This window comes from Carettochelys insculpta, chromosome 8 (genome assembly GCF_033958435.1).
Source record: "Carettochelys insculpta isolate YL-2023 chromosome 8, ASM3395843v1, whole genome shotgun sequence".
NCBI lineage: Eukaryota > Metazoa > Chordata > Testudines > Carettochelyidae > Carettochelys > Carettochelys insculpta.
This window is the reverse complement of record NC_134144.1, coordinates 75,979,778-76,002,633: the sequence shown is the minus strand read 5'-3', so window position 1 is coordinate 76,002,633 and position 22,856 is coordinate 75,979,778. Positions and strand designations below refer to the sequence as shown.

Below are 22,856 nucleotides of genomic sequence, written 5' to 3'. Positions count from 1 at the left end.
ATCAGCAGGGTATTGGACCACCCAAACTATACTTGATTTTCCACACGCTAGTGACAGGGAGAGGTGACTTGGGTGCCATTATAGCATTTTGTGTACTGTTCTCATCACCGTAGTGCCTGAATGCCTCCCTAGAGTCTATTTTGTCACTAACATCTGTCATGTGTTTTTCTTGTGTCATACACTCTCTAGAAGGTGAAATTATTTGTTTTTTGTAAGGTTTATATAAACTGCTGTGCATTTTAGTGATAATAAGGTCACAGTACATATGGCTCTTGGAGCATCAGCTGGTGTTGTCCCTGATATTAAGAAGATTATCCCCTAGCTGGCTCAGCATCCACAACAAACAAAATTTTTGGAAAATCATGGGAGACAGGAGTGATTCCAGAAGACTGGAAAAGGGCAAGTATAGTGCCCATCTATAAAAAGGGGAATAAGAATAACCCAGGAAACTGCAGGCCAATCAGCTTAACTTCTGTGCCAGGAAAGATAATGGAGCAGGTAATTAAAGAAATCATCTGCAAGCACTTGGAAAGTGGTAAGGTGATAGTGAACAGCCAGCATGGATTTGTAAAGAACAAATCACGTCAAAAGAAAGGTTACTCACTGTAGTAACGGTGGTTCTTCGAGATGTGTCCCCGTGGGTGCTCCACATTAGGTGTCGGGCTCGCCCGGTGCCGCAGATCAGATCTTCCAAGCAGTTTCTGCCGGACCGCGCATGCGCCGGTGCGCACCGCTCCCTTGCGTGCTCCTGGCCACGTGCGCGATCCGGTCCCCGCCAGTTCCTTGACCAACTGCCTCGGATGCTCCTGCAAAACACTAAACAGAGATCCGAAGCGGGGAGGATGGGCGGGTAGTGGAGCACCCACGGGGACACATCTCGAAGAACCACCGTTACTACGGTGAGTAACCTTTCTTTCTTCTTCAAGTGTCCCCGTGGGTGCTCCACATTAGGTGACTACCCAGCAGTAACCCAAGATAGGAGGTGGGTAATCGGATTATCTGCAGCTTGTCCCCGAGAGGACCACTGTCAAGAGACGGGTGGGCGTAATGTTTGGCGAAGGTGTCATAGGATGACCAGGTCGCCGCTCTGCAAATGTCTTTTAGCGCAACGCCCTTGAAAAAGGCTGTTGATGCCGCCACCGCCCTAGTGGAATGAGCCCTGGGCGTGGCCAGTAAAGGAGTCTTTTTGAGTTCGTAGCACATTTTTATGCAGGATACGATGTGCTTCGAGATTCTCTGCGAAGAGAGACCTTCTCCTTTCGATTTGGGAGCAAGAGAGACTATGAGTCTATCCGTTTTCTGGAAGGACTTGGTCCTGTCTATAAAGAAGGCTAGCGCCCGCCTCATGTCCAGGAGGTGTAGGCGCGCCTCTTTGTTAGAGTTATGAGGCTTTGGATAAAACGAGGGTAAAACAATAGGTTCGTTAATGTGAAACTCAGAAGAAACTTTAGGAACAAAGGCTGGATGCAGCCGTATGGTTACCGCCTCCTTGGAAAAAAGAGTGCAGGGTGGCGTTGCCATAACTGCCGCAAGCTCACTCACCCTGCGAGCTGACGTGATTGCGAGAAGAAAGGTCGTCTTTATCGTAAGGAGGCGGAGGGAAACCATGGCCAAAGGCTCGAACGGTGGTCCCGTTAGCACATTAAGCACCAGGTCCAAGTTCCACGAAGGTGGAAGCGGTTTCCGAGGGGGGTATAGGTTTACCAACCCTTTGAGGAACCTGGTAACCATGGGATGGGCGAACACCGTGTGCCCTTCCTCTTCGTGTCTGAACACCGAAATGGCAGTAAGGTGGACCTTTAACGAGGATAGTGAGAGTCCTCCTCTCTTGAGGTCCAGTAAATACTCTAATATTACAGGTACAGGCACCGAAAGGGGGGCTAGCTGTTTGGTAGAACACCATGCCATGAAGCGAGTCCATTTCTGCTTGTAGGTCTTCCTGGTGGAAGTCCTCCTGCTACTTTCTAGGACTTGTTGCACTTCCTCCGTACATGTGCTCTCTAGGGAGCTGAGCCATGGATTAACCACGCTTGTAGTCGCAGGCCTTGGGGGTGCGGATGCACTATGGACCCCTGGGCTTGCGTGAGCAGATCCGGCGCCACCGGAAGGGGCATCGGTGGACGGTCCGACATGCACAGGAGTAGGGGGAACCATTGCTGTCGATCCCACGTTGGGACTATCAGGATCATTCGGGCTCCTTCCCTCCTGGCTTTCTGCAAGACTTTGTGGATCAGCACTGTGGGAGAAAAAGCGTAAAGCAGGGGGTCCCTCCAGGAGATCGCGAATGCGTCCCCCAGGGACCACCTCCCAGTCCTGCCCTGGAGCAGAATCGTGGGCACTTCTTGTTGTGTTGAGTGGCAAACAGGTCTATCTGGGGAAAACCCCATGCGTGAAAAATCGGTTGTAGCAGATCGGGACGGATCTGCCACTCGTGCGCGAGTGCAAAACGCCTGCTCAGCTGGTCTGCCTTCACATTGTGAGCACCTGGTAAGTACGAGGCTTTCAAGATTATATTGTTGGCGATGCACCAGTTTCATAACGGGACTGCTTCCGCACATAAGGCACGGGACCGAGCTCCTCCTTGCCGATTTATATAAAACATGGTGGAGGTATTGTCTGTACTGATCCCGACCACTTTGCCTTGTATATGGTCTCGAAAGTGTCTGCAGGCGTTGAACACTGCTCTGAGCTCCAGTATATTTATGCGCAGTGACTGCTCCGTGGAGGACCACAGCCCTTGAGTCACCTCTTCGCCCATGTGTGCTCCCCACCCTATGAGGGAGGCATCTGTAGTAAGAAAAACCGATATTTGTGGTTGGTAGAAGGGTACCCCTGTTAGCTAGTTCTTGGGGTTTACCCACCATTGCAGGGATTTGCGCACCTCTGCTGTGGGCGACACCACCCTGTGAACGGTGTGTGCTGCTGGTTTGTATACGCTCGCCAGCCAGTGCTGCATGCTGCGCATGTGTAACCTGGCATTCTGTACTACGAACGTCGCTGCTGCCATGTGGCCCAGCAGCTGTAAGCACGTCAGGACCGGCACCGTAGGGCTGAAGGTGATGACTTGCACGAGGGAGCCGATGGCCCGAAAGCAAGTCTCTGGTTGATACATTCTCGCTGTAATAGAATTTATGCGTGCCCCTATGAACTCTATGTCCTGTGTGGGGTCTATCTTTGATTTTGCCAGATTGATAACCAGGCCGAGCGAAGAGAACGTGCCTGCTGTGATGCGTATCATGCGTAGTACCTCCTCTTTCGAGGCCCCTTTGAGTAGGCAGTCGTCCAGATACGGGAATATAAATACCCCCTGTCTGTGCAGGTAGGCTGACACCACTGCCAAGGTCTTGGTGAAGACTCTGGGGGCCGAGGAGAGGCCAAACAGTAGGACCTTGTATTGAAAATGTTCTTTGCCTACCATGAACCGGAGGAATCGTCGGTGAGCCGGATGGATAGTTATGTGAAAATACGCGTCTTGTAAGTCGAGGGCTGCGAACCAATCTCCATCGTCTAGTGCCGTAAGGATGGAGGCGATTGTGATCATCCGAAAGCGTTGCTTGCGCAGGTACCGGTTGAGGCCTCGAAGATCTAAGATAGGCCTCCAGCCTCCTGTCTTTTTCTCCATGAGGAAGTACCTCGAGTAGAACCCTTTCCCTTGCAGTTGCTCCAGCACTCTTTCCACTGCCCCTATGAGCATGAGATGGTCTACCTCCTGCTTGAGCCTCGCTACGTGGGAGGTCTCCTGGAGGTGGGGCCTGGGTGGAGGTCGTGGCGGTGGGAGCGACTGGAAGGGGACGGCGTACCCCGTGGCTATGATCTCCAGCACTCATTTGTCTGTGGTGATCCTTTGCCACTGGTTGTAGAATGGTTGGAGGCGATGGCGGAATAACCGCTTCGGATGACCTTGTGCGATGGTAGTGATGGTGCAGCCCTGGATCTGTGTGTCAAACTTGTGGCCTTTGGCCCTGTCCCAAGGACGCATGGCTCTGTTGGGAACGTCGCCTGGGAGTTCTGTACTGCTGGTGCTGTTGATGTCGCCCTTGCTCGTAACCCCTGTGGTACTGGGGACGTTGTTGCTGGTACTGGTACCGTCTTTGTTGAGGGTAGTACTTTTTCTTTCTGTATGGAGGGGTGTAAGTCCCCAGGGTCCTAAGTGTGGCTCTTGAATCTTTACTGGAATGAAGGACCGAGTCAGTTGATTCAGCAAACAGCTTCTGCGAGTCAAAGGGAAGATCGACTATTTTTGCCTGCAGATCCCTCGGTATACCCGAAGTCTGGAGCCAGGACTCCCTTCGCATCACCACTGCCGTAGCTGTGGAGCGTGCTGCTGTGCCCGCAACATCCAGGGCGATCTGAACTCCCATCCTCGAGGCCGCATAGCCTTCTTGCACGATGGCCTTGAGCACCGGTTTCTTGTCCTCTGGAAGCGAGTCCATGAGGGAGGTTAACCTAGTGTAGTTGTCGAAATTATGGTTCGCTAGATGCGCTGCGTAATTTGCCATTCGCAACAGTAGAGTGGAGGAGGAGTAGACCTTTCTGCCGAACAGCTCTAGCTTCTTGGCATCTTTGTCTGTTCCCCCTGTCTTGAATTGAGATGTCTTTGATCTTTGTTGCGACGACTCCACCACCAAGGAATTTGGTTGTGGGTGGCTGAACAGGAACTCCATGCCCTTCGCCGGCACGAAGTATTTCTTATCCGCTCTCTTGTGGACAGGCGGAATAGTCGCAGGGGTCTGCCATATCATAGTGGCAGACTCCAAGATTGCTTCATCAAGCGGTATTGCTATTTTGGAGGAGGCCAGAGGTCTCAGATTTTTGAGGAGCTTATGGTGTTTCTCTTGCACCTCTGCTGTCTGGATGCCTTGCGTGAAGGCCACCCTCTTAAACAGCTCTTGAAACTGTTTGAGATCGTCCGGAGGATGGACGTCCCCCGGGGGCCGTAGCCTTGTCCGGGGAGGAGAGCGAGGAACCACTAGGGTACGCCTCTCTGGACCCTTCTGGTTCCTGTTGGTGATGGTACATCCGCTCGCTGGAAGCTTGCAAGGGAAAATCTCGGGGTTCCATAACCAGTTTCCCCTGAGATACTTGAGTCTCTGTCCCCGTTCGCGATTGCCCTCAGGGATACGGGACCGTCTGTGGGGATCTTTCCCTGGTAGATTGCCGCTGGTGTCTATGCCCCGCGTGATAGGGGTGACCATGGCAGCATGGGCACTGTTCTTGGGAAGGTGACCTAGACCACTCCCTTGGTGCATACCCTCTGCATCTGGGGGAGCGAGATCGTCGAGAGACCTGGGACACTGGAGAGAGCGATTTGTGATAGTACTCCAGAGGTTCAAACCCCAGGAAGGGTGAAGGTGGTCCCATCCAGGGAGAGGCTGGTTGTAAAAATGGAGACAGGGGCTCCGGGTAGGCTAGGGGGGACCCCTGCCTTCTAGTTGGAGTCTGCAGCATGAGCGGAGGGCTGAGAGAAAGCAAATCTGCAGCCCTGTCTGGAGAGGGGCTGCGGTGCCTTGTTTTGTGTGCAGCCTTCCCCCTCCCTTGAGGGGGTAGCTCCGCCCCCTGACGTGTAGGGGATCTCGGCCCCGTCCGCGCCGTGCTCAGCACGCTTATGGGCGGTGCCGCACGGGCAGTGTCCTCCGGTGCCTGCAGGCTGCGTGCCTGCGCGCTCTGCACCGCCGGTTCCCCGGGGGTCGGTGCCGCTGCTTGCGGTGCCGCCGGTACCAGCGCTTGTTTGGCCGCCGCCCTGCCTGCGGCGCGGGGCGGCTGTTTGATTATCGGAGGCTGAGCCGCCTCCACATGGCTCTCCGTGCCGCCGCCGATCAGCTGTTGCTGCGGCTGGGGGCTGTGCGCTCCTCCCGTCCCGCTCGCTGTTGCTGCCAGCAGGGATTGGGCTGGGGAGACTTTCCTCCGTTTTTGCGCTGATGGGGTGAGGGAGGCGGCTTTCCTTTTATGGGCCCCGGAGGGTCCCTCCTGCTGCGGCCGCTCCAGCACATCTGGCTGGAGGGCCTGGTCAAAGAGCAGCATTTTAAGCCGCATCTCCCTGTCCTTCTCCTTGCTCTGGCTGTTAATTTTGCACAGAAGGAGCATTTCTGCATGACATGGGACTCCCCCAGGCACCTTATGCAGTGACTGTGCCAATCAGACGCTGGCATTGCCTCTCGGCAAGACTCACATTTCTTGAATCCTGAAGAGGACATTGTTGGTGAGTCTTTCAGTTGTTAATGGGGTACTTAGCACCTTCTCTGTGCTGTTTTCCCCCTCTCCCATAGCCTGCCGCAGCAGGAGGGCTAATGGCCCTAGGCTCCTGGCCTCCGGTGCTCCGCCTGTTACTAGGACTGGACTGAATGCCGTCCCGCTTGTTGTTTCTTCTTTTTTTTTTTTTTTTTTTTTGAAAATAACAACTGGCTAACTTAACAGTAGCCTAAGAACTTGAAAACTTTAAAGAAAAACAGTTAAAACCATTGAATACGCTAACTTGGCCGTAGCCTAGTCGGATTCCGTCTGCAGCCGACGGCGGTTAAGAGGAACTGGCGGGGACCAGATCACGCACGTGGCAAGGAGCGCACAAGGGAGCAGTGCGCACCGGCGCGTGCGCGGTCCGGCAGAAACTGCTTGGAAGATCCGATATGCGGTGCCGGGTGAGCCCGACACCTAATGTGGAGCACCCACGGGGACACTCGAAGAAGAACCAATGATATCAAGCTTTCTTTGATAAGATAACAAGCCTTGGGGATAGGGGAGAAGCAGTAGACGTGGTATACCTAGACTTCAGTACAGCATTTGATACAGCCTCGCATGATATACTTATCAATAAATGAGGCAAATACAACTTAGATGAGGGTGCATAACTGGCTGGATAACTATACTCAGAGAGCAGTTGTTAATGGTTCTCAATCCTGCTGGAAAAGTATAACAAGTGGGGTTCCACAGGGGTCTGTTTTAGGACCGGTTCTGTTCAATAGCTTCATCAACGATTTAGATATTGGCATAGAAAGTATGCTTATTAAGTTTGCAGATGATACGAAGCTGGGAGGGGTTGCAACTGCTTTGGAAGACAGGGTCATAATTCAAAATGATCTGGATTAATTGGAGAAATGGACTAAGGTAAACAGGATGAAGTTTAATAAGGACAAATGCAAAGTGCTCCACTTGGGAAGGAACACTCAGTGTCACATATACAGAATGGGAAGAGACTGTCTAGGAACGACTACAGCAGAAAGGGATCTAGGGGTTATAGTGGACCACAAGCTAAATACGAGTCAACAGTGTGATGCTGTTGCAAAAAAAGCAAACATGATTCTGGGATGCAGTAACAGGTGTGTTGTGAACAAGACACAAGAAGTCATTCTTCCACTCTACTCTGCACTAGTTAGGTCCCAGTGGGAGTATTGTGTCCAGTTCTGGGCACTGCAGTTCAAGAAGGATGTGGAGAAATTACAGTGTGTCCAGAAAAGAGCGACAAGAATGATTAAAGGTCTAGAGAACGTGACCTGTGAAGAAAGGCTGAAAGAATTGGGCTTGTTCAGTTTGGAAAACAGAAGATTGAGAGGGGACATGATAGCAGTTTTCAAGTATCTAAAAGGGTGTCATAAGGAGGAGGGAGAAAACTTGTTCTTCTTGGCCTCTGAGGATAGAACAAGAAGCAATGGACTTAAACTGCAGCAAGGGAGGTTTAGGTTGGACATTAGGAAAAAGTTCCTAACCGTCAGGGTGGTCAAACAGTGGAATAAATTGCCAAGGGGGATTGTGGAATCTCCATCGCTGGAGATATTTAAGAACAGGTTAGACAAATGTCTATCAGGGATGGTTTAGACAGTACGGTCCTGCCATGAGGGCAGGGGGCTTGACTCCATAGCTTCTTGAGGTCCCTTCTAGTGCTAGTGCTCTATGATTCTATGAAAATCAGGTCCACAGTCTAGTAGTATATATCTTTGTCTTATCATTTTTATTGTATTTTTATTTTAAAAAGCAATCAAGTTTGTCTAACCACATATAATTTTTGCAATCCCCAGTTCTGTTGTCCTCATTGAATATGTTTCATTATTTTGCTAGAGTGAGAATTTGACTTACAAGACATGAATGTGAGGCTAGCAATTAACCACCTTTTCTTTTCTTTTTCCCCATATCACTAGATTAGTTTTTCTCCAGTCTTTTTGCAGCTCCCTATTTGTGCAAGACTATTCAGAAATAACTGCCTGTGATATAGCCAGGATTTCAGCTAATCTCCTTCATACTGCAAACGTCTACCATCATTTTAAGGCAATCAACTTACGTACAGATCTCCATACCTGTATTTTATCAGAAGCCACTGTTTGGGACTTTCCTTCATGACTCATTTTCAAAATTCTTCTCTATGGCCATTTCTACACAGGCCACTTCCTTCGGAAGTGGCATGCTAATGCAGGGAGGGAAAGATGCGAATGAGGTGCAGATGCAAATTCCTGCACCTCATTAGCATAATGTCATGTGATTTGGAGTCGGGAAGACCGTTCTTCTGGACTCCAAAACACCGTGTAGAAGCGTGGCCCTGGGGGGGCGCTTCCGGAAGGAAGTCCTCCTTCCAGAGGCCCCTTCTTCCCAAGCATTTTCGGGAAGAAGGGGCCTCCGGAAGAAGGACTTCCTTCTGGAAGCCCTGCCCGGTGGCCCACTTCTACACGGCGTTTTGGAGTCCGGAAGAACAGTCTTCCGGACTCAAAATCACGTGACGTTATGCGAATGAGGCACGGGGAATTTGCATCTGTGCCTCATTAGCATCTTTCGCTCCCTGTATGAGCATGCCACTTCCAAAGGAAGTGGCCTGTGTAGAAATGGCCTTATATGCTTTGTTGAAGACATATTTTAAAAGCATTTCAGAACTTCCTTCCTTTGGCCTCATCCTCTTTTACTTTTGATTACTACTACTTTGTTCCAGAAAAGCTCTTCTGTATCTCTGTATTGTGCAGCCCAGCCAATGAACCAAGCAATGGATTCCCATCAAGGACTCCTCCAAGGTTCCTTCCCACCCTTTATCTCTACCCACACAATCATGAAAGGAAACTGCCCCTTCTCCCAACGTTATCAAACTGCTACTCAGAAAGACATGAAATCTCCTCTCCACAGCCTTGTCCACACTTGACATTAATGTGATCTCTGCTTGTCCCATGCATTCTTAGAAATCCCATCCCCCTTACACGTTACCTGCTCAAACATGAAGGCAAATTCCACTCCCTCTTTGGGAACACTCTCAATATCCAAGAAGCAATAGAGTTTAAAATACAACTGCCACTGTCCTTCCTCCTCCTCTTCCTCAGAGCCAGCCAGTCTGTAAAGCAGATGAGAGAAGGGAAAAAAAACAGGTGAGCATCCTCATTATGAGTCATCCTCAATCCTGCTATCACCAGGAGAGAAAAAACATTATCTTGATTTACCAGGACAGTCCATACCTCCTGTAGCTGATTTTCCAGGACATTAGTGAAGATTTCTGTAGCTGCCTCCCCATGTGAGATATTGTCTAAGAAATCTGCACGGCTACGAAGTGCACTAGAACTTAACTATGTTCTTAGAATGACAATTCCAGGTAATGAGACAAGGCAGAGACATGTCATGTCACAGAACATGCCTGGCCCTAATGTATTTAAAGAATCTCTTTTAACTGCCTTTTATGTTTCTTGATAGGTATAACTCATTTTGTGCATAGCTTTTCTAATTTTGTCTCTACATACTGCTGCTGTTCTTTGAACACCTTCTTAACAATAAATTAATGTTTCCCCTCTTTGGAGGACTCCTTTTTGATTTTCAGGACATTAATGAACTCCAGATGGTGCCATACTGACCTCCTCTTAATCTACCTGTATTTCCTTTGTAGTTTGGATTTTGACTTTAATATTGTTTCCTGAACTCCCTTTTTCCTTAGGCTTACTTTCCTTGGGGTCTCACCTACCAGCTCTCTGAGGCTACGTCTACACGTGAAGCCTACATCGAAGTAGCCTATTTCGATGTGGCGACATCAAAATAGGCTATTTTGATGAATAACGTCTACACGTCCTCCAGGGCTGGCAACGTCGATGTTCAACATCGACGTTGCGCAGCACCACGTCGAAATAGGCGCAGCGAGGGAACGTCTACATGCCACAGTAGCACACATCGAAATAAGGGTGCCAGGCACAGCTGCAGACAGGGTCACAAGGCGGACTCAACAGCCAGCCGCTCCCTTAAAGGGCCCCTCCCAGACACACTTGCACTAAACAGCACAAGATACACAGAGCCGACAACGAGTTGCAGACCCTGTGCATGCAGCATGAATCCCCCACTGCAGCAGCAGCAGCCAGAAGCCCTGGGCTAAGGGCTGCTGCACACGGTGACCATAGAGTCCCGCACGGGCTGGAGAGACAGCGTCTCTCAACCCCCCAGCTGATGGCTGCCATGGAGGACCCCACAATTTCGACATTGCGGGACGCAGATTGTCTACACGGTCCCTACTTCGACGTCGAACATCGAAGTAGGGCGCTATTCCGATCCCCTCATGAGGTTAGCGACTTCGACGTCTCTCCACCTAACGTCGAAGTTAACTTCGAAATAGCGCCCGACGCGTGTAGCCACGACGGGCGCTATTTCGAAGTTAGTGCCGCTACTTCGAAGTAGCGTGCACATGTAGACACAGCTTGAGTTTGTTAAAGTTTGCTTATTTGAAGTCCATTGTCCTCATTCTGCTCTCTCACTCCTTCCTTTCCTTAGAATTAAGAGGGTAACATAATTAGTCCCAACTAGATTGCTTTTATAGATAAGTGATCCTGTCAAACTACTTGATATCTTTTTTAATGAGATTACACATTTAAGTAATCACGGTAACAGTGATAATATAATTTTTGTAAGGCATATGACTTGGTATCACAGGACATTTTGATTAAAAAAACAAAGATTTTAAGAAAATAAGGTACACAAAAATGAATTAAATGCTAGTTAGCTGATAAGGTCTCAAAATATTGTGAATACGGAATCATCATTGAATAAGTGTTTTTTTAAGTGGGGTATAGCACAAGGATCAATCAGTTCTTGGCCCTACGCTATTTAACATTTTTATCAATGACCTAGAAGAAAATACAAAAATTATGACAGATGAAGTTTGTAGATGAACAAAAATAGAGGGAGTGGTAAATACTGAAGAGAAAAGTCACCATAAGAGAGCCACCTGGAGCGCTTGGTAAGCTGAATATAATCAGTAATACGTATTTTAATAGGGCTAAATGTATGCATCTAGGAAGATTGACTGCATGCCATACTTAAACAAGAGAGGGTCTCTATCCTGGGAATTAGTGAGCCTATGAAAGATATGGGGATTGTGGTGGATAATCAAGCTGAGCAGGAACCATGAGTGTGATGCAATGGCCAAGAGGGCTAACATGATTCTTATGAGCATAAATGGGGAAATTCTGAACAGGAACAGAAAGATTATTTTACCTCATTATTTAGCACTGTGCAATGACTGCTGAAATACTGCGTCCAGTTCTGGTGCCCAGAATTCAAGACCGGTGTTGATATATTGGACTTAAGTTCAAAGAAAAGGTCCAAGAATGATTAAAGAACCAGAAAACATGCTTTATACTGACAGACACAAGAAGCTCAATCTATTTAGCTAAACAGATAATTTTTAAATCAAGTTAGGATGTTTCTTCTAAAAGACCTGCCCTAGGACTTATTTTTGTGAAGGTCTCTGGCCTCTGTCATTGTGGTCTCTTCTAATCTTGGAATTTAGTTAATTACTTTTTATCACTATAGCAAATGTATGCATAATTGATTACATGTAACCAGCCAAGGGCTAGAATGTAAGGTGCCTAGTGGTTGAAGCAGCTGACAGGTGTTTGCTCTGAGCTCATGATATATATACACGCTATCAAGCAGCCTAAGGGTTATTCAGTTAACCAGGGAATGTCAGAGCTAATGTTATGTCTATTCAGTATAAGAATCCTCTGAAATACTCTCTTACCTCTCAAACTTGGCAAGGATATCAGCAACAATTACACGACTCTCAATGGCCCTGTCCACGTGCTTATTGCGTTCAAAAAGGGCAAACATATTACGGCTGTTCTCCATGGCAAGACCTCGGATTAGCTTCTCAACCACCTGCAGGGGAAAGAGATCAGATACCTTGGGTACTGCACAGTGTTGGGTATGATCACTCCCACAGGAGTCAGACTTCAAAATGAGAAGAGAGAGCCCAAAGTCTCTTCCTCCCATTAGAGCTCCAAATTATCTGTGCAAGAAGATGTCAGGCTGACTTCATCCATTAAGAGCCCAAAGGTCTCATTTCAGAGGTGGAACACATGATTCTGTTAAATAATTTCTTTCAGAGATTTTAAAGCCAGAAGGAACCACGACATTATCTAGTCTGATCTGCTAAATAACACACACTTGAGAATTTCACCCAGTTACATTTGTGTTCAACCCAATAACTTGAGTTTGACTAAAGCAACACTTTCAGAGAGACATCCAGTCTTGATCTGGAGACATCAGGAGATGGAAAACCCACCACTTCCTTTCAGAGTTGTTCCAGTGTTTCTAAACACTCAAACAATAGTTTTCTCTCTGTGAAGTTTTCATGTCTGTCAACACTATCGCAGCTGAGAACAGGGGTTGAGTGGCAGCAAGGACTCCCGGTCAAAAAGCTTATTGTCCAGATATTCTCAGGCACTGCTGCGTCCACAACAATCACCTGCCCTATTACCTCCCTGTGCCCCTGAATACTATCTATGTATTACCTCTCCTGAAGTGGTGTGAGAGTTGATGGTGATTTTACAGGACCCACCGCCATGGCAGTACACAGTTGTGGTCATTTCTTCACGGGTGACAAGAGCCAATATTTCCTCCTGGGAGGGCACAAATTCTCTAGTCTTGGTTCTCTTCAGGGAATCACTGATGAACTGGGCATACCGGTCTATTTCCGTGCCTGGAAAAAGATCTCTTACTCTAATCATAAAGAAAAGCAGAAAAGCAGTTACTTGGTGAACAGAACATGTCCAGGTGCAGGCAGAGCTCTACACAGCATGGAGTACCATATGTACAGAATCCTATGGAAATGTGCTATTACGTACAGTCATGCAAAGAAAGGTCAGGCTCCACCAAGCAACTTAGGCACTGCAATGCTCAGTATCATGATGCCTAACTTTTCAGTATCTAAAATAATCATGGAACAACAATGGGAGCCACATAGTATGAGCTTACATTCTCCATTCGATGAGTGGGAAGAGAGAAGAACCTGAGAATAGGATCCACAGAAAATAATATGCTAGTCAAGGAGCTGCCTAAATTAGCTAATGGTAGACAACTTATAAGAGGTGTGTGTCCTGAGCCTCTCAGTGAATTATGCACTTACATCAAGACTGCAGAAGGCCACTTTCTCTGTTTGTGATTTAGGTAGTTATCTTCCTCCACACAAAAATGGCCAGAGGAGTTGAAGGTGGTACTCCTTTTATAACTTTTACTTCTCTGGGATGAGGAAAGAGAGTTTATTCTCCCCCCTCTTCCTGACGGGAAGAAAGAATTTGCACAGGACTCTCCTTTATCTTTATCTTTCTATCTACTTGGCTAAGCGATATTCTGATATGGGACTCGCTCAATCTCTCCTCTTGAAGCAGTTCATCTTTGTGTAATTTTTAAAGAGTCGTGGGGATGGAGAGAGAGAAAAAAATACAGTGGTTAAGGTTATTCTACTGGCAGGTCAGGTGCCAGCTTTCGCACAAGCCACAGGCATTAGATGAGAATTGAAATCCTCATAGCAGGAGACCAGCTCACCTGTATGAGATCAGTTCACCTGTACGTTACTTTGCTCAAAATAGGTATTTGTTTTATAAGATGTAGTGTTCAGACTCTATGGAATGCTTGTAAGCTGCTGCCTGCATTAATCACACTTCCTATGTCTGTACTCCATGTTATAAGAAAATATGTAAGCTTCACTTTACAACTTGGAAAATATTTGCCCTAAATTTGTGAACCTAGGCATGGGAATTGTTGTCTCCCCCGGGCTCTCCACAACCACTCTGCCCATCCAGGAAGGTTATCAAAATTTAACTAGGTCAATATAAGACAAAAGCTCTGTTAATTGTTCTGTCCACCCACAAAGAAGTACATATAGAGGTCTCATCTCATCAGAGAGAAAAAACAACGCCAGAGATCCCCAGGGGTTATCTCACGACTGCCCTGAAAGGCATTTTGACTTGAAAGAGCTCTGCAAATATGTCACAATTAGGATTTAGACAGTAACTCAGTTGCGGTGTATATGTTTGCTTGCTTTAACCTATAAAAATAACTAATTTATCTTTCCTAATTAATAAACCTTTATTATACAGTTGATTGCAGGTAATGTCTTCATGTAAGACCTAGGTCACTGAATGATCTGGGAAAGTGACTGGCCTCTTGGGACTGGGAACAACTAGAATATTATGTGGGTTTTTTTGCTGTAAGTGACCTTTTATCAATAAATCCCATTTGCCTGGGTAGCAAGATGGAGTGGAAAACCTAAGGGGACTGTCTGTGATTACAAAATAAGACTGCTGTAGTGATTCAGAAGTTCGCATTTGTTACTGGCTTGGTGAAATCTATTTATAGAACATGCCACCAGTTTGGGTTTCTGGTGCTGAGCCACTGCACACAGTGTGACTAGGGCATCTGAGGGCCCAGTCCCTGGCACCAAGTACTTTAATTAATTAAAACAGTCATAACCTTAACAATAGTATTTTCAACTGTCACTGTGATCAGAGGTGAAAGTGGGCCCCTGAGGGCCAGTACAGCACACCAGTAAGACCCAACCACTGGTAGCATCCTGTATATGACCAATGTTAAAGTGTTCCCATGGCAGCGCTTTAATGTTACTGCCTCTTTTGCTCCACCCCCACCCCTGTTGGTGGCCCATTGCAAATGGGGTAGCCATGTTAAAGTGGCTGGGAGCCTGGATCCTTCAAACCGGCAATGGAGCCATAGGGCTCTTAGTAGCTGCCCATGTGGACATGGACTAGCTGAAGGAGTCACTACCAGCCCCACCCCTTGTGCCTGAGGCCCTGCCCCTGCCACGCATGCTAGACAGTGCAATGTAACCCACAACCTACTAAGTGTGGCTCTCTGTCCCAGGTAGTGGCACTTAGACCAGGTACAGAGAGAGAGAGAGAGACTGAACTGCCTCTACAGTCTGAGCTGAGCTCCTGCTCACCTTTAGCTCAAGCCATAGAGGCTCATACACTAAGCTCCAGAGGGCCCAGGTTCAAGTCCACCTCTCAGCAGTTACACCAGCATCTACTTTCATTCCTGATCATGACAAGGCACATAGAGAGCAAGGAGGTTGAATGCTGAAAAACAGCAGATTGCAGGATCTAGGTATGAGGGATTAAGGCTGCAATACCACAGAACCAGAGAAGGGAGAGGAGCAGATGAACACAATATAGGACAGGGTCAGCAACCTTTCCAAGGCGGAGTGTCAAAGTTTGCCCTTTTGACCTCTATGTATGGTCCAAGAGCTGATGATATTTTTTAAAGTCACTAAGGCTGTATCTATGCTAGCTCCCTACTTTGAAGGGAGCATGGTAAGTAGGATGATGGGAGATTATTAATGAAGTGCTGCGGTGCATATGCAACTCTGATGCCCCTTTACTTCTCTTCCATTTAACCCCACCCCAAAATGTCAGTGCTTTCTTTACATTTCTTCACAAGGCATGTAAGGTTTTTACAAGCAATTTTTTCAGAAATTGAGTTTTTAGAAACTGCTCCAAAATATTTTCAGATACCCATGTTCTGGAGTCAAACAACTAGCAATGGGGTGCTGGAACACTGGGGACCCAGGAACCAGAGAGAAATAACTATCCATTTCTCATTGGCTGCCCAGCTGAGCTGTGGGACTCCCCTTCTGCTGGTGGGCCTGACAAAGCTGATGGACAGGGAAGATGGGTGGCACTGGAGAGCAGTGAACAGTAGGGAAGTGGGAGGGGGGAAGCACAGAAAGGAATCAAGTAGGGCTGGATGGAGGGACAAGTGTGGGTTGAGGAAGAAACCTACCTAGTGAGTCAGAGGACTGAGTGAATGGGGAGAGGAGGACCGCAATAAGTGAGTGGGAGAGGGACAGGTGGCCAGAAAGGAGCAGGAACCAGGGAATAGGGGGTGGCATGAGGATGTGGGAGGGAAAATCCACCAGACACTAGCAAGGGCAGGAGAGGCTGAGCACTGAGCAAGGAGGGGACTGTAGCAAGTGTGGGGGAGAAGGGGTGGGGACTGGGCAGCTATCTTTGTTTGGCTGATTGGGCTAGGCAACTCCCTCTCCCCCTGCCAACCTCTTCATACTCTAGCAAGGGGGGAAGGGACTACAGGGCAAGTACAAGGGGAGCAGAAGAGGACCCAGCAGACCAAACCCACCACACACTAGCAAGAGGTGGGTGGGAGCCTAAAGGGAGAGGGCACGGGAAGGTGGAGAAGACCCAGCAGCAAGCTCAGCAGCTCAGACTTGGGGAAATAAAACCCACCACCACTCCACACAATAGCAAGTGAGGGAGGAGGGGAGGGGAGAGGAGGGGAGAGGAGGGGAGCTGAGCAGGGACAAGGCAAGAGGAAGACTCGGAGGAGAGAAAAGCATCCAGGCTGGAGCACGGAGCAGGAGAGAGGAGGAAATCCCACAGCGCAAACAGAAGAGGCTGAGCAGAGCAGGACAGGGAACTCACTGACCCAGGAAATAGGAGGAGGAGAGGAGAGGCAGTGAGGAGGAAACCATGAGCCAAGGTGCAAGGAGGGGAACTGGATGGAGGGATGGGCCAAGCTGGGAAGAGGGGAAGAAACCAGCAGGCAAGCAACAGCAGCACTGCAAGCCAGGTGGGATCTCTGAAGAGTAAGGTTGGCACTCATCTTGGAGAAGATGGGTAGAAGAAAACTGCAGGCTGTGGCAGCGGGGGGAAAGCCTACTTGATGGAAATTTGAGCCTTGTCTATGGTCCATGCAGGTTCGGGGTGGGTGACTGAGGAAGCCATCTGATACTCAGCCCTCTCAGCTGCCCTGGAACCTGCCAGAACCATACTAAAAACATCCTGTAGCAACACACGGAAGTTGGGGACAGTGCCACCACAGCACCCAGCATTTAGCAGCATTCCTTTGTCCCTTGTGTGGAAAGCCAGTTCCTTCCTTTGCCTTATGTAAGTGCAGTCTGTGGTCCCAAGTCTAAGATGACAGAATTAGTGAAAGACATGAGGCTCTCTTACCTTCTTAAGTGGAACTTGAGATAACGGAGGATCCCTCTACTGGGAAGGCAAGTGCAGCTCATGCAGGACATCAGCTGCCAGTGGTGAAGGTTCCCAGAGCTATTTGGCTGTGGACTGTGGTTAGTTTGTTTGATTAGTTGACAGTACACTTCATCACGTAGGGGCTTTAGGTCATGGCAGGTCTGCAGAATGCCCTGGATAATGGGGATGGGATCTGACACAGTCTCAAGCTCCTGTAGGGAGTTAAAGATCTTGATGGCTTCATCCTGAAGGCTGCTGTAGCCCTTCTCTTGCTGCACTGTAGTGGGATCACAACAACAAGGCAGACAGGATTTCAATATTTCCCTGAGCTGCTGATTGCCATGCACACAGTGTAGCAGTCTGTGGACAGGGCCTGACTCCGTGACACAGGAGAATGGCAACGTGAGAACCAGCATTACTGGGCATCTCCTGAACTCAGATTTTCATGAGTATATCACAAAAGCTCCCTCTTTAAATGTAAAAAGGCACTACTATCTAATCAGTACATTAAAAAAATTAAACTTATCCACATTGCAAATCCCTATTTCCAGTGATATATGCAAACAAAGAGTAGTACCCTTAAAGAAACATTCTCAATTTGAAATCTAGTGAATTGAAAAAAAAAAAAAAAAGAATTCAAAGCAGTCTAAGGCAATGACATGGTACCCTGAGACCCTTGCCAAATTTTGCTTTTGTCTTTTCCGAATACTTTAGTCTCCCTTGTGTTGGTGAAGGACCCAAACGAATGACAGGGGGAAACAACAGATCAGATATACAGCTTGTAACTTGCTCTGGGGCTTGGGGTTATTATCCCGTTAAGCCTCAACCCTAAAAGAAAAGAAAAAAGTTCTAGTCACAGTTTCCTGCAGCCTTGCCCAGAGGAAAATAAAAGTCACAAGACAGCTTCCATTACCCAAGGGTCCAAACCTACAGTCACTTCTTTCTGCCTAGTTCAAAACAACAACCAGTTTCTATGTCCTGGGAACTACTGCATTCCTCCTCATCAGGAGCCAGGTAAATAGTTTCACAGTTTGTTTCTTTCCTTGTCCCTGCCTGACTGCCTGTCACACCACCAGGCATGGTTTAAGAATCTACTCAGGCCAGGTCAAGAGTACATAGCTATATTGGTGTAACTACATCACTCAGAGTTATGAAAAATTCATTCCATAAGTGACATGTTATACAGACCTAACCTCCTATGTACAGTATTATGTTGGAGGGAAAACATCACCTGCCAACATAGCTACAGCCTCTTGGGAAGGTGGATTAACAATGCCAATAAGAGAAGCTAGGCCCAGAAGCTCCAGCAACCTTTAAGAGTGTGCCACCAGCCCAGGGAAGGCATTTAATCCCTTCCTGTTCAAAGAGGTAGGGCAAACACCCTCTCTCACCAAGTGGAAACGGAGAAATTTAGGCTGTGTCTACACATGCTGCTTCTTTCAGAAGTGGCATGCTAATGAGCTATCCAGAAGATGCTAATGTGGCATGGATGCAAATTTTCCATGCCTCATCAGCATATTGGTATGTGGTTCAGAGTCCGGAAGAAGCTCTTCCGGACTCTGAAGTACACGTGCAGACACATGGCCCGCAGGGATCTTTTGGAAGGAAACTCCCCTTCCAAAAGCCCCTTATTCCCCCTCCTGGAAGATCCCCATGGGCCATGCGTCTGCACGTGTACTTCGGAGTCCAGAAGAGCTTCTTCCGGACTCTGAACCACATACCAATATGCTGATGAGGCATGGAAAATTTGCATCCATGCCTCATTAGCATCCTCCGGATAGCTCATTAGCATGCTGCTTCTGGAAGAAGCAGCCCATGTAGACATAGCCTCATTATACTAAGAAAAGTGCTGTCAATTCATTAAGTAAACGCACTGAAATATGATGAAAATATTGAATGTCTAAACTCTTATTTCTAGTAACAAAAGTAGGTAAGAATGTTCAGTCAGAGTATGTTTGCTACAATGATTCAATCTCTTTGCATTGTACATTTAGCAAAAGAAGAGGGCAGCAAACTACACATGTATGGTAGAATTAAGTTCAAGTTCACAGGGTAACAATTTGTGTTGAGCCAATTTTATGTCATCCTAGGCCTTGTCTTCAAAGAGGAAACAATATTTGGGCCAGATTGTCCAAGGATGGCATGCAGACATGAGAGTAAACTTTAAATAATTTTCCTCCTTTCCCCACAAAGCAAGGACTGGGAACCAAAGGGGATGTTCCCTCTTAAGCCCAGGATTGCATAATGCTCCCAAAAAAAGACAGATTCAGGCCCCATCCTATTTTGCACCATGGGAACAGGCAATCTGTGAATGCTATGAGCATGTTGGGGAGTTCTGACCGTCCCTGATGCTTAGGATCTACATCATTGAGTACCTGGGACAATACTCACATAGCGCCTTCTCCCCTACTCCAGGGGAGAAGAGGTTTAAAGGACTCTCTGCCAAAAAGAAAACTTACTATTGTTACTGACATCTCCATAAGGCAGTGGCAGCAATGGCGAATGCAGAGGGTGCTGGGTGTATCTCAGGATGGGGTTCCTCCTATATGTCTGTTCCACTACTTCAAAGTTCATACTGTTTTCCTGAAGACAGAAGAAGTTACCTCAGACCTATCCAGTCTTTCCCCAGAATTCCTCATACAGGCAAGTTTAAACATAAGCTTCTCCCCTCAGAGTTCCACAGCGGCCCAGATAACTAAGCTTCATTTCACAGTTCAGTTAACTTGTACTTTAAATATCTGTGTAAGAATTGAAACGCCCTCCTCTAGTGTGAGACTGGGACACACAAGTGCCTAAGCAGAACTGACCAGTGAGATTTGCATGTGCCCAAGCATGCACATCCACAAAAATCCTGCACTGGGATTCACATGTCTGAGGAAGTATGAATCTGAATGTGCAGTACAGGTGCACATGTGATTCAGTTTCGGGGATTCTGTCAAATGTACATGAGGGATCAGGCTGTGCAGGAGGCGAGGGGCTCCTGGTGTTTGACCAAAGGGGAGTCATATATTCCTGGATTGTGGACACTGATATTTGTGCACTTGGGAGTCACATGTCCAATAGGAATGAGAATCCCAAGGTTAGTGTCTGCAGGATCTGCATGTGACAGCTGACTGGAGGTTTCTGATTCATGCCTAAGGAGAATTTGCACACACTTGGTATGGAGTCCAACATGTGTCTGTGAAAATGCCACAATGGCATTAGCCTGAACTCCTGAAGATTAGTTTATAGCTTGAAGTAAGACATTTGATTATGATAGCTGCATAATTACATATGTTTTTCCCTAATCATTTTAAGACAACATTCTTCTCTCCAACCATACCTAATACAGTGACAGAGTAAGGTCAGCTGCAGACAATAGCACTAGAACCTCAATGTTTTGTTTTGTTCTTTTGCAGGGAGGAGGGGGCCTGACACCACAAGGGCAAGTGGAAGGACTGGGGCTCCACACAGTGAACTGACCAGCCCTGGCTTCTGGCCTGTCCAGGAGGTGGGGCCTGACGTGAAAGACAAAGAGTGGTGGTGGGGCTATGGAGAAGAACCAGGTCTTGTGATTAGAAGCTAATGCTCCCACGCCCTTCCCCCCCAGCTACAAAGTACAGCCTCTACCAGCACTGCTTCATGCTTGCCCATGGCGCCACACCTGCCCCACAAATTCTGCCCATGTTAAAAACTGGGTGGTCATGATCCTGATGGTACCAGCATCCCTGTTTGTTGATCTGGAATAGTCTTCTGACTTCAGTGTTCAATGCTACCTACCCTGATGTCACGAATAAGCTGCTGTGTGGGTGTTTCTATGGGAATCTTGTTGTCAATGACTCCTTGGATGGCAGAGGCCCAGCGCATGGCTTCATTCAGTAGCTTGGTGTAGAGTCTGTATGAATGCTTTCGACCATGGACTACGATGTTCCAGTAACCTATGGACAAACCAACATACAGGAAGGTGGAACATGGCTGCAATATTCTGTCTCCACATGTGTGCAGCGAGTAGCCATGGAAATGTATTGCTGACAAACTGGCAGTTTTGTCAAGTGACATAATGAAATTTGTTACAATGGACTGTGTGAACAGGATTGTTTCCATAGGTAACCACTTCTCAAGGAAGCGTTCCCAATCGTAGCCTTGAGCCACCTCCTTTCCGCCAAACCCACAAAACACTTCATGCTGCTGGTGATGGTGGTTCACTCCAGTTCCCACCTATCTCAAAATACAAACATAGTTTTTTGGAAGTGTGACTTCACCCCATTTCACCCTTTGGCTCTCATATGGCATAAAGGTGATGGAAGCCATAACATTAGATTGCAAATATGAGCTATCACTATGACTGAAGTTCAGTTTAAGTAGTACACTTATTTACTGAGGTTTTACACTGATTCATAGTTATGGCTGTGTTTAGATTTGCACTTTAAGAAAGACTCAGAGCCCTCAGTTTCACATGTCAAGTTTAGAATTCTAATTTTTAATCATCTTCGTTCTTCTGCTATCCATCAAAACCAATTTTACACCTACAAGGAAAAGCCAAGAAAGCTGCTGTGGTGCAGAGCCTAGTACACACCAAGAAAATGGTGCACCGGGCTTTCCCTCTACCATATGCCACCTAGGTCTTCGGCTCTTTGCAGTAGCATCCCAAATACTACTGCTGCCCAACCCGCCTCCTTTACTCACAAGCTCTACTCCTCACAGAGACTCTCTGGTGCCAAAGAAGTGAAGACCTTTGAGAAGGCCAGGGGACAAAGACAAGGTGGCTGGAGTGAAAAGCAGAGCCCAGTATGTATATTCTAAGCTCTTGGTCCTCATATAGACTGTTCTCTGTTCAGTGCTGTGGCTCACAGTCCAGAGGTTGAAGGCAGCAGCACTGCAAAGGACAAACTTTGTCAATATTGAGATGCCAGTGCACCCAATGGCGCTCCCTGGTTGGCCTCTCAAGAGTCAGAGGAGTTAGAATAGCATTTCTCAAAACTGTGGGTCAGGACCCCCAAGTGGGTTGCAACCTCATTTTAATGAGGTTGCCAGGACTGGCATTAGAATTACTGAGGCCTGAAGCCAAAGCCCAAGCTTCACCACCGTCCTATTAGCTTTTAACAGACTTGTCCTCCAGGAATGTTCTTTTTGAACAGCTATAGTCTTGGTGTTCACAACACCCACTGGCAAGGAATTCCACAGATTGACTGTGCTGTGCAAAGAAATACTTCCTTTTGTATTAAACCTGCTGCCTATTAATTTCATTAGGTAACCCCTAGTTCTTGTGTTATGAACAGGAGTAAAGAACATGTCCTTATTTATTTGCTCCACACCAGTCATGATTTTATAGACCTCTATCATATCCCCCCTTAGTCATCTCTTTCCCAAGACGAAAAGTTCTAGTCTTAACTTGTTCTCATATGGGAGTCTTCCAAACCCCTAATTATTTTTGTTGCCCTTTCTGAACCTTTTCCAATTCCAATATAGCTTTTTGAGATGGTCTAATGACATCTGCATGCAGTATGCAATGTGTGGGCGTATCATTGATTTATATAGAGGCAATAGGACATTTTTTGCCTTATTATCTATTCCTTTATTATTAATTCGCAAAATTTTATTTGGTTTGATGACTGCCAATGCACACTGAGTGGATGTTTTCAGAGACCTATACAC

The 22,856-nt window shown here is 47.3% G+C and overlaps 1 protein-coding gene across 1 annotated transcript in view; it reads right to left on the bottom strand.

Moving 5' to 3' along the window:
- LOC142017056 (unconventional myosin-X-like) overlaps positions 1-22,856 on the bottom strand; it is a 262,366-nt gene that overhangs the window by 23,456 nt on the left and 216,054 nt on the right. Inside the window, exons 32-37 of the mRNA XM_075001671.1 lie at positions 20,982-21,139; positions 19,682-19,805; positions 17,202-17,499; positions 12,732-12,939; positions 11,960-12,096; positions 9,175-9,298 (exon numbers count right to left, since the gene is read on the bottom strand). Of these exons, the coding sequence (XP_074857772.1) occupies positions 9,175-9,298; positions 11,960-12,096; positions 12,732-12,939; positions 17,202-17,499; positions 19,682-19,805; positions 20,982-21,139 (1,049 nt within the window). The remainder of the gene's footprint in view (positions 1-9,174; positions 9,299-11,959; positions 12,097-12,731; positions 12,940-17,201; positions 17,500-19,681; positions 19,806-20,981; positions 21,140-22,856) is intronic.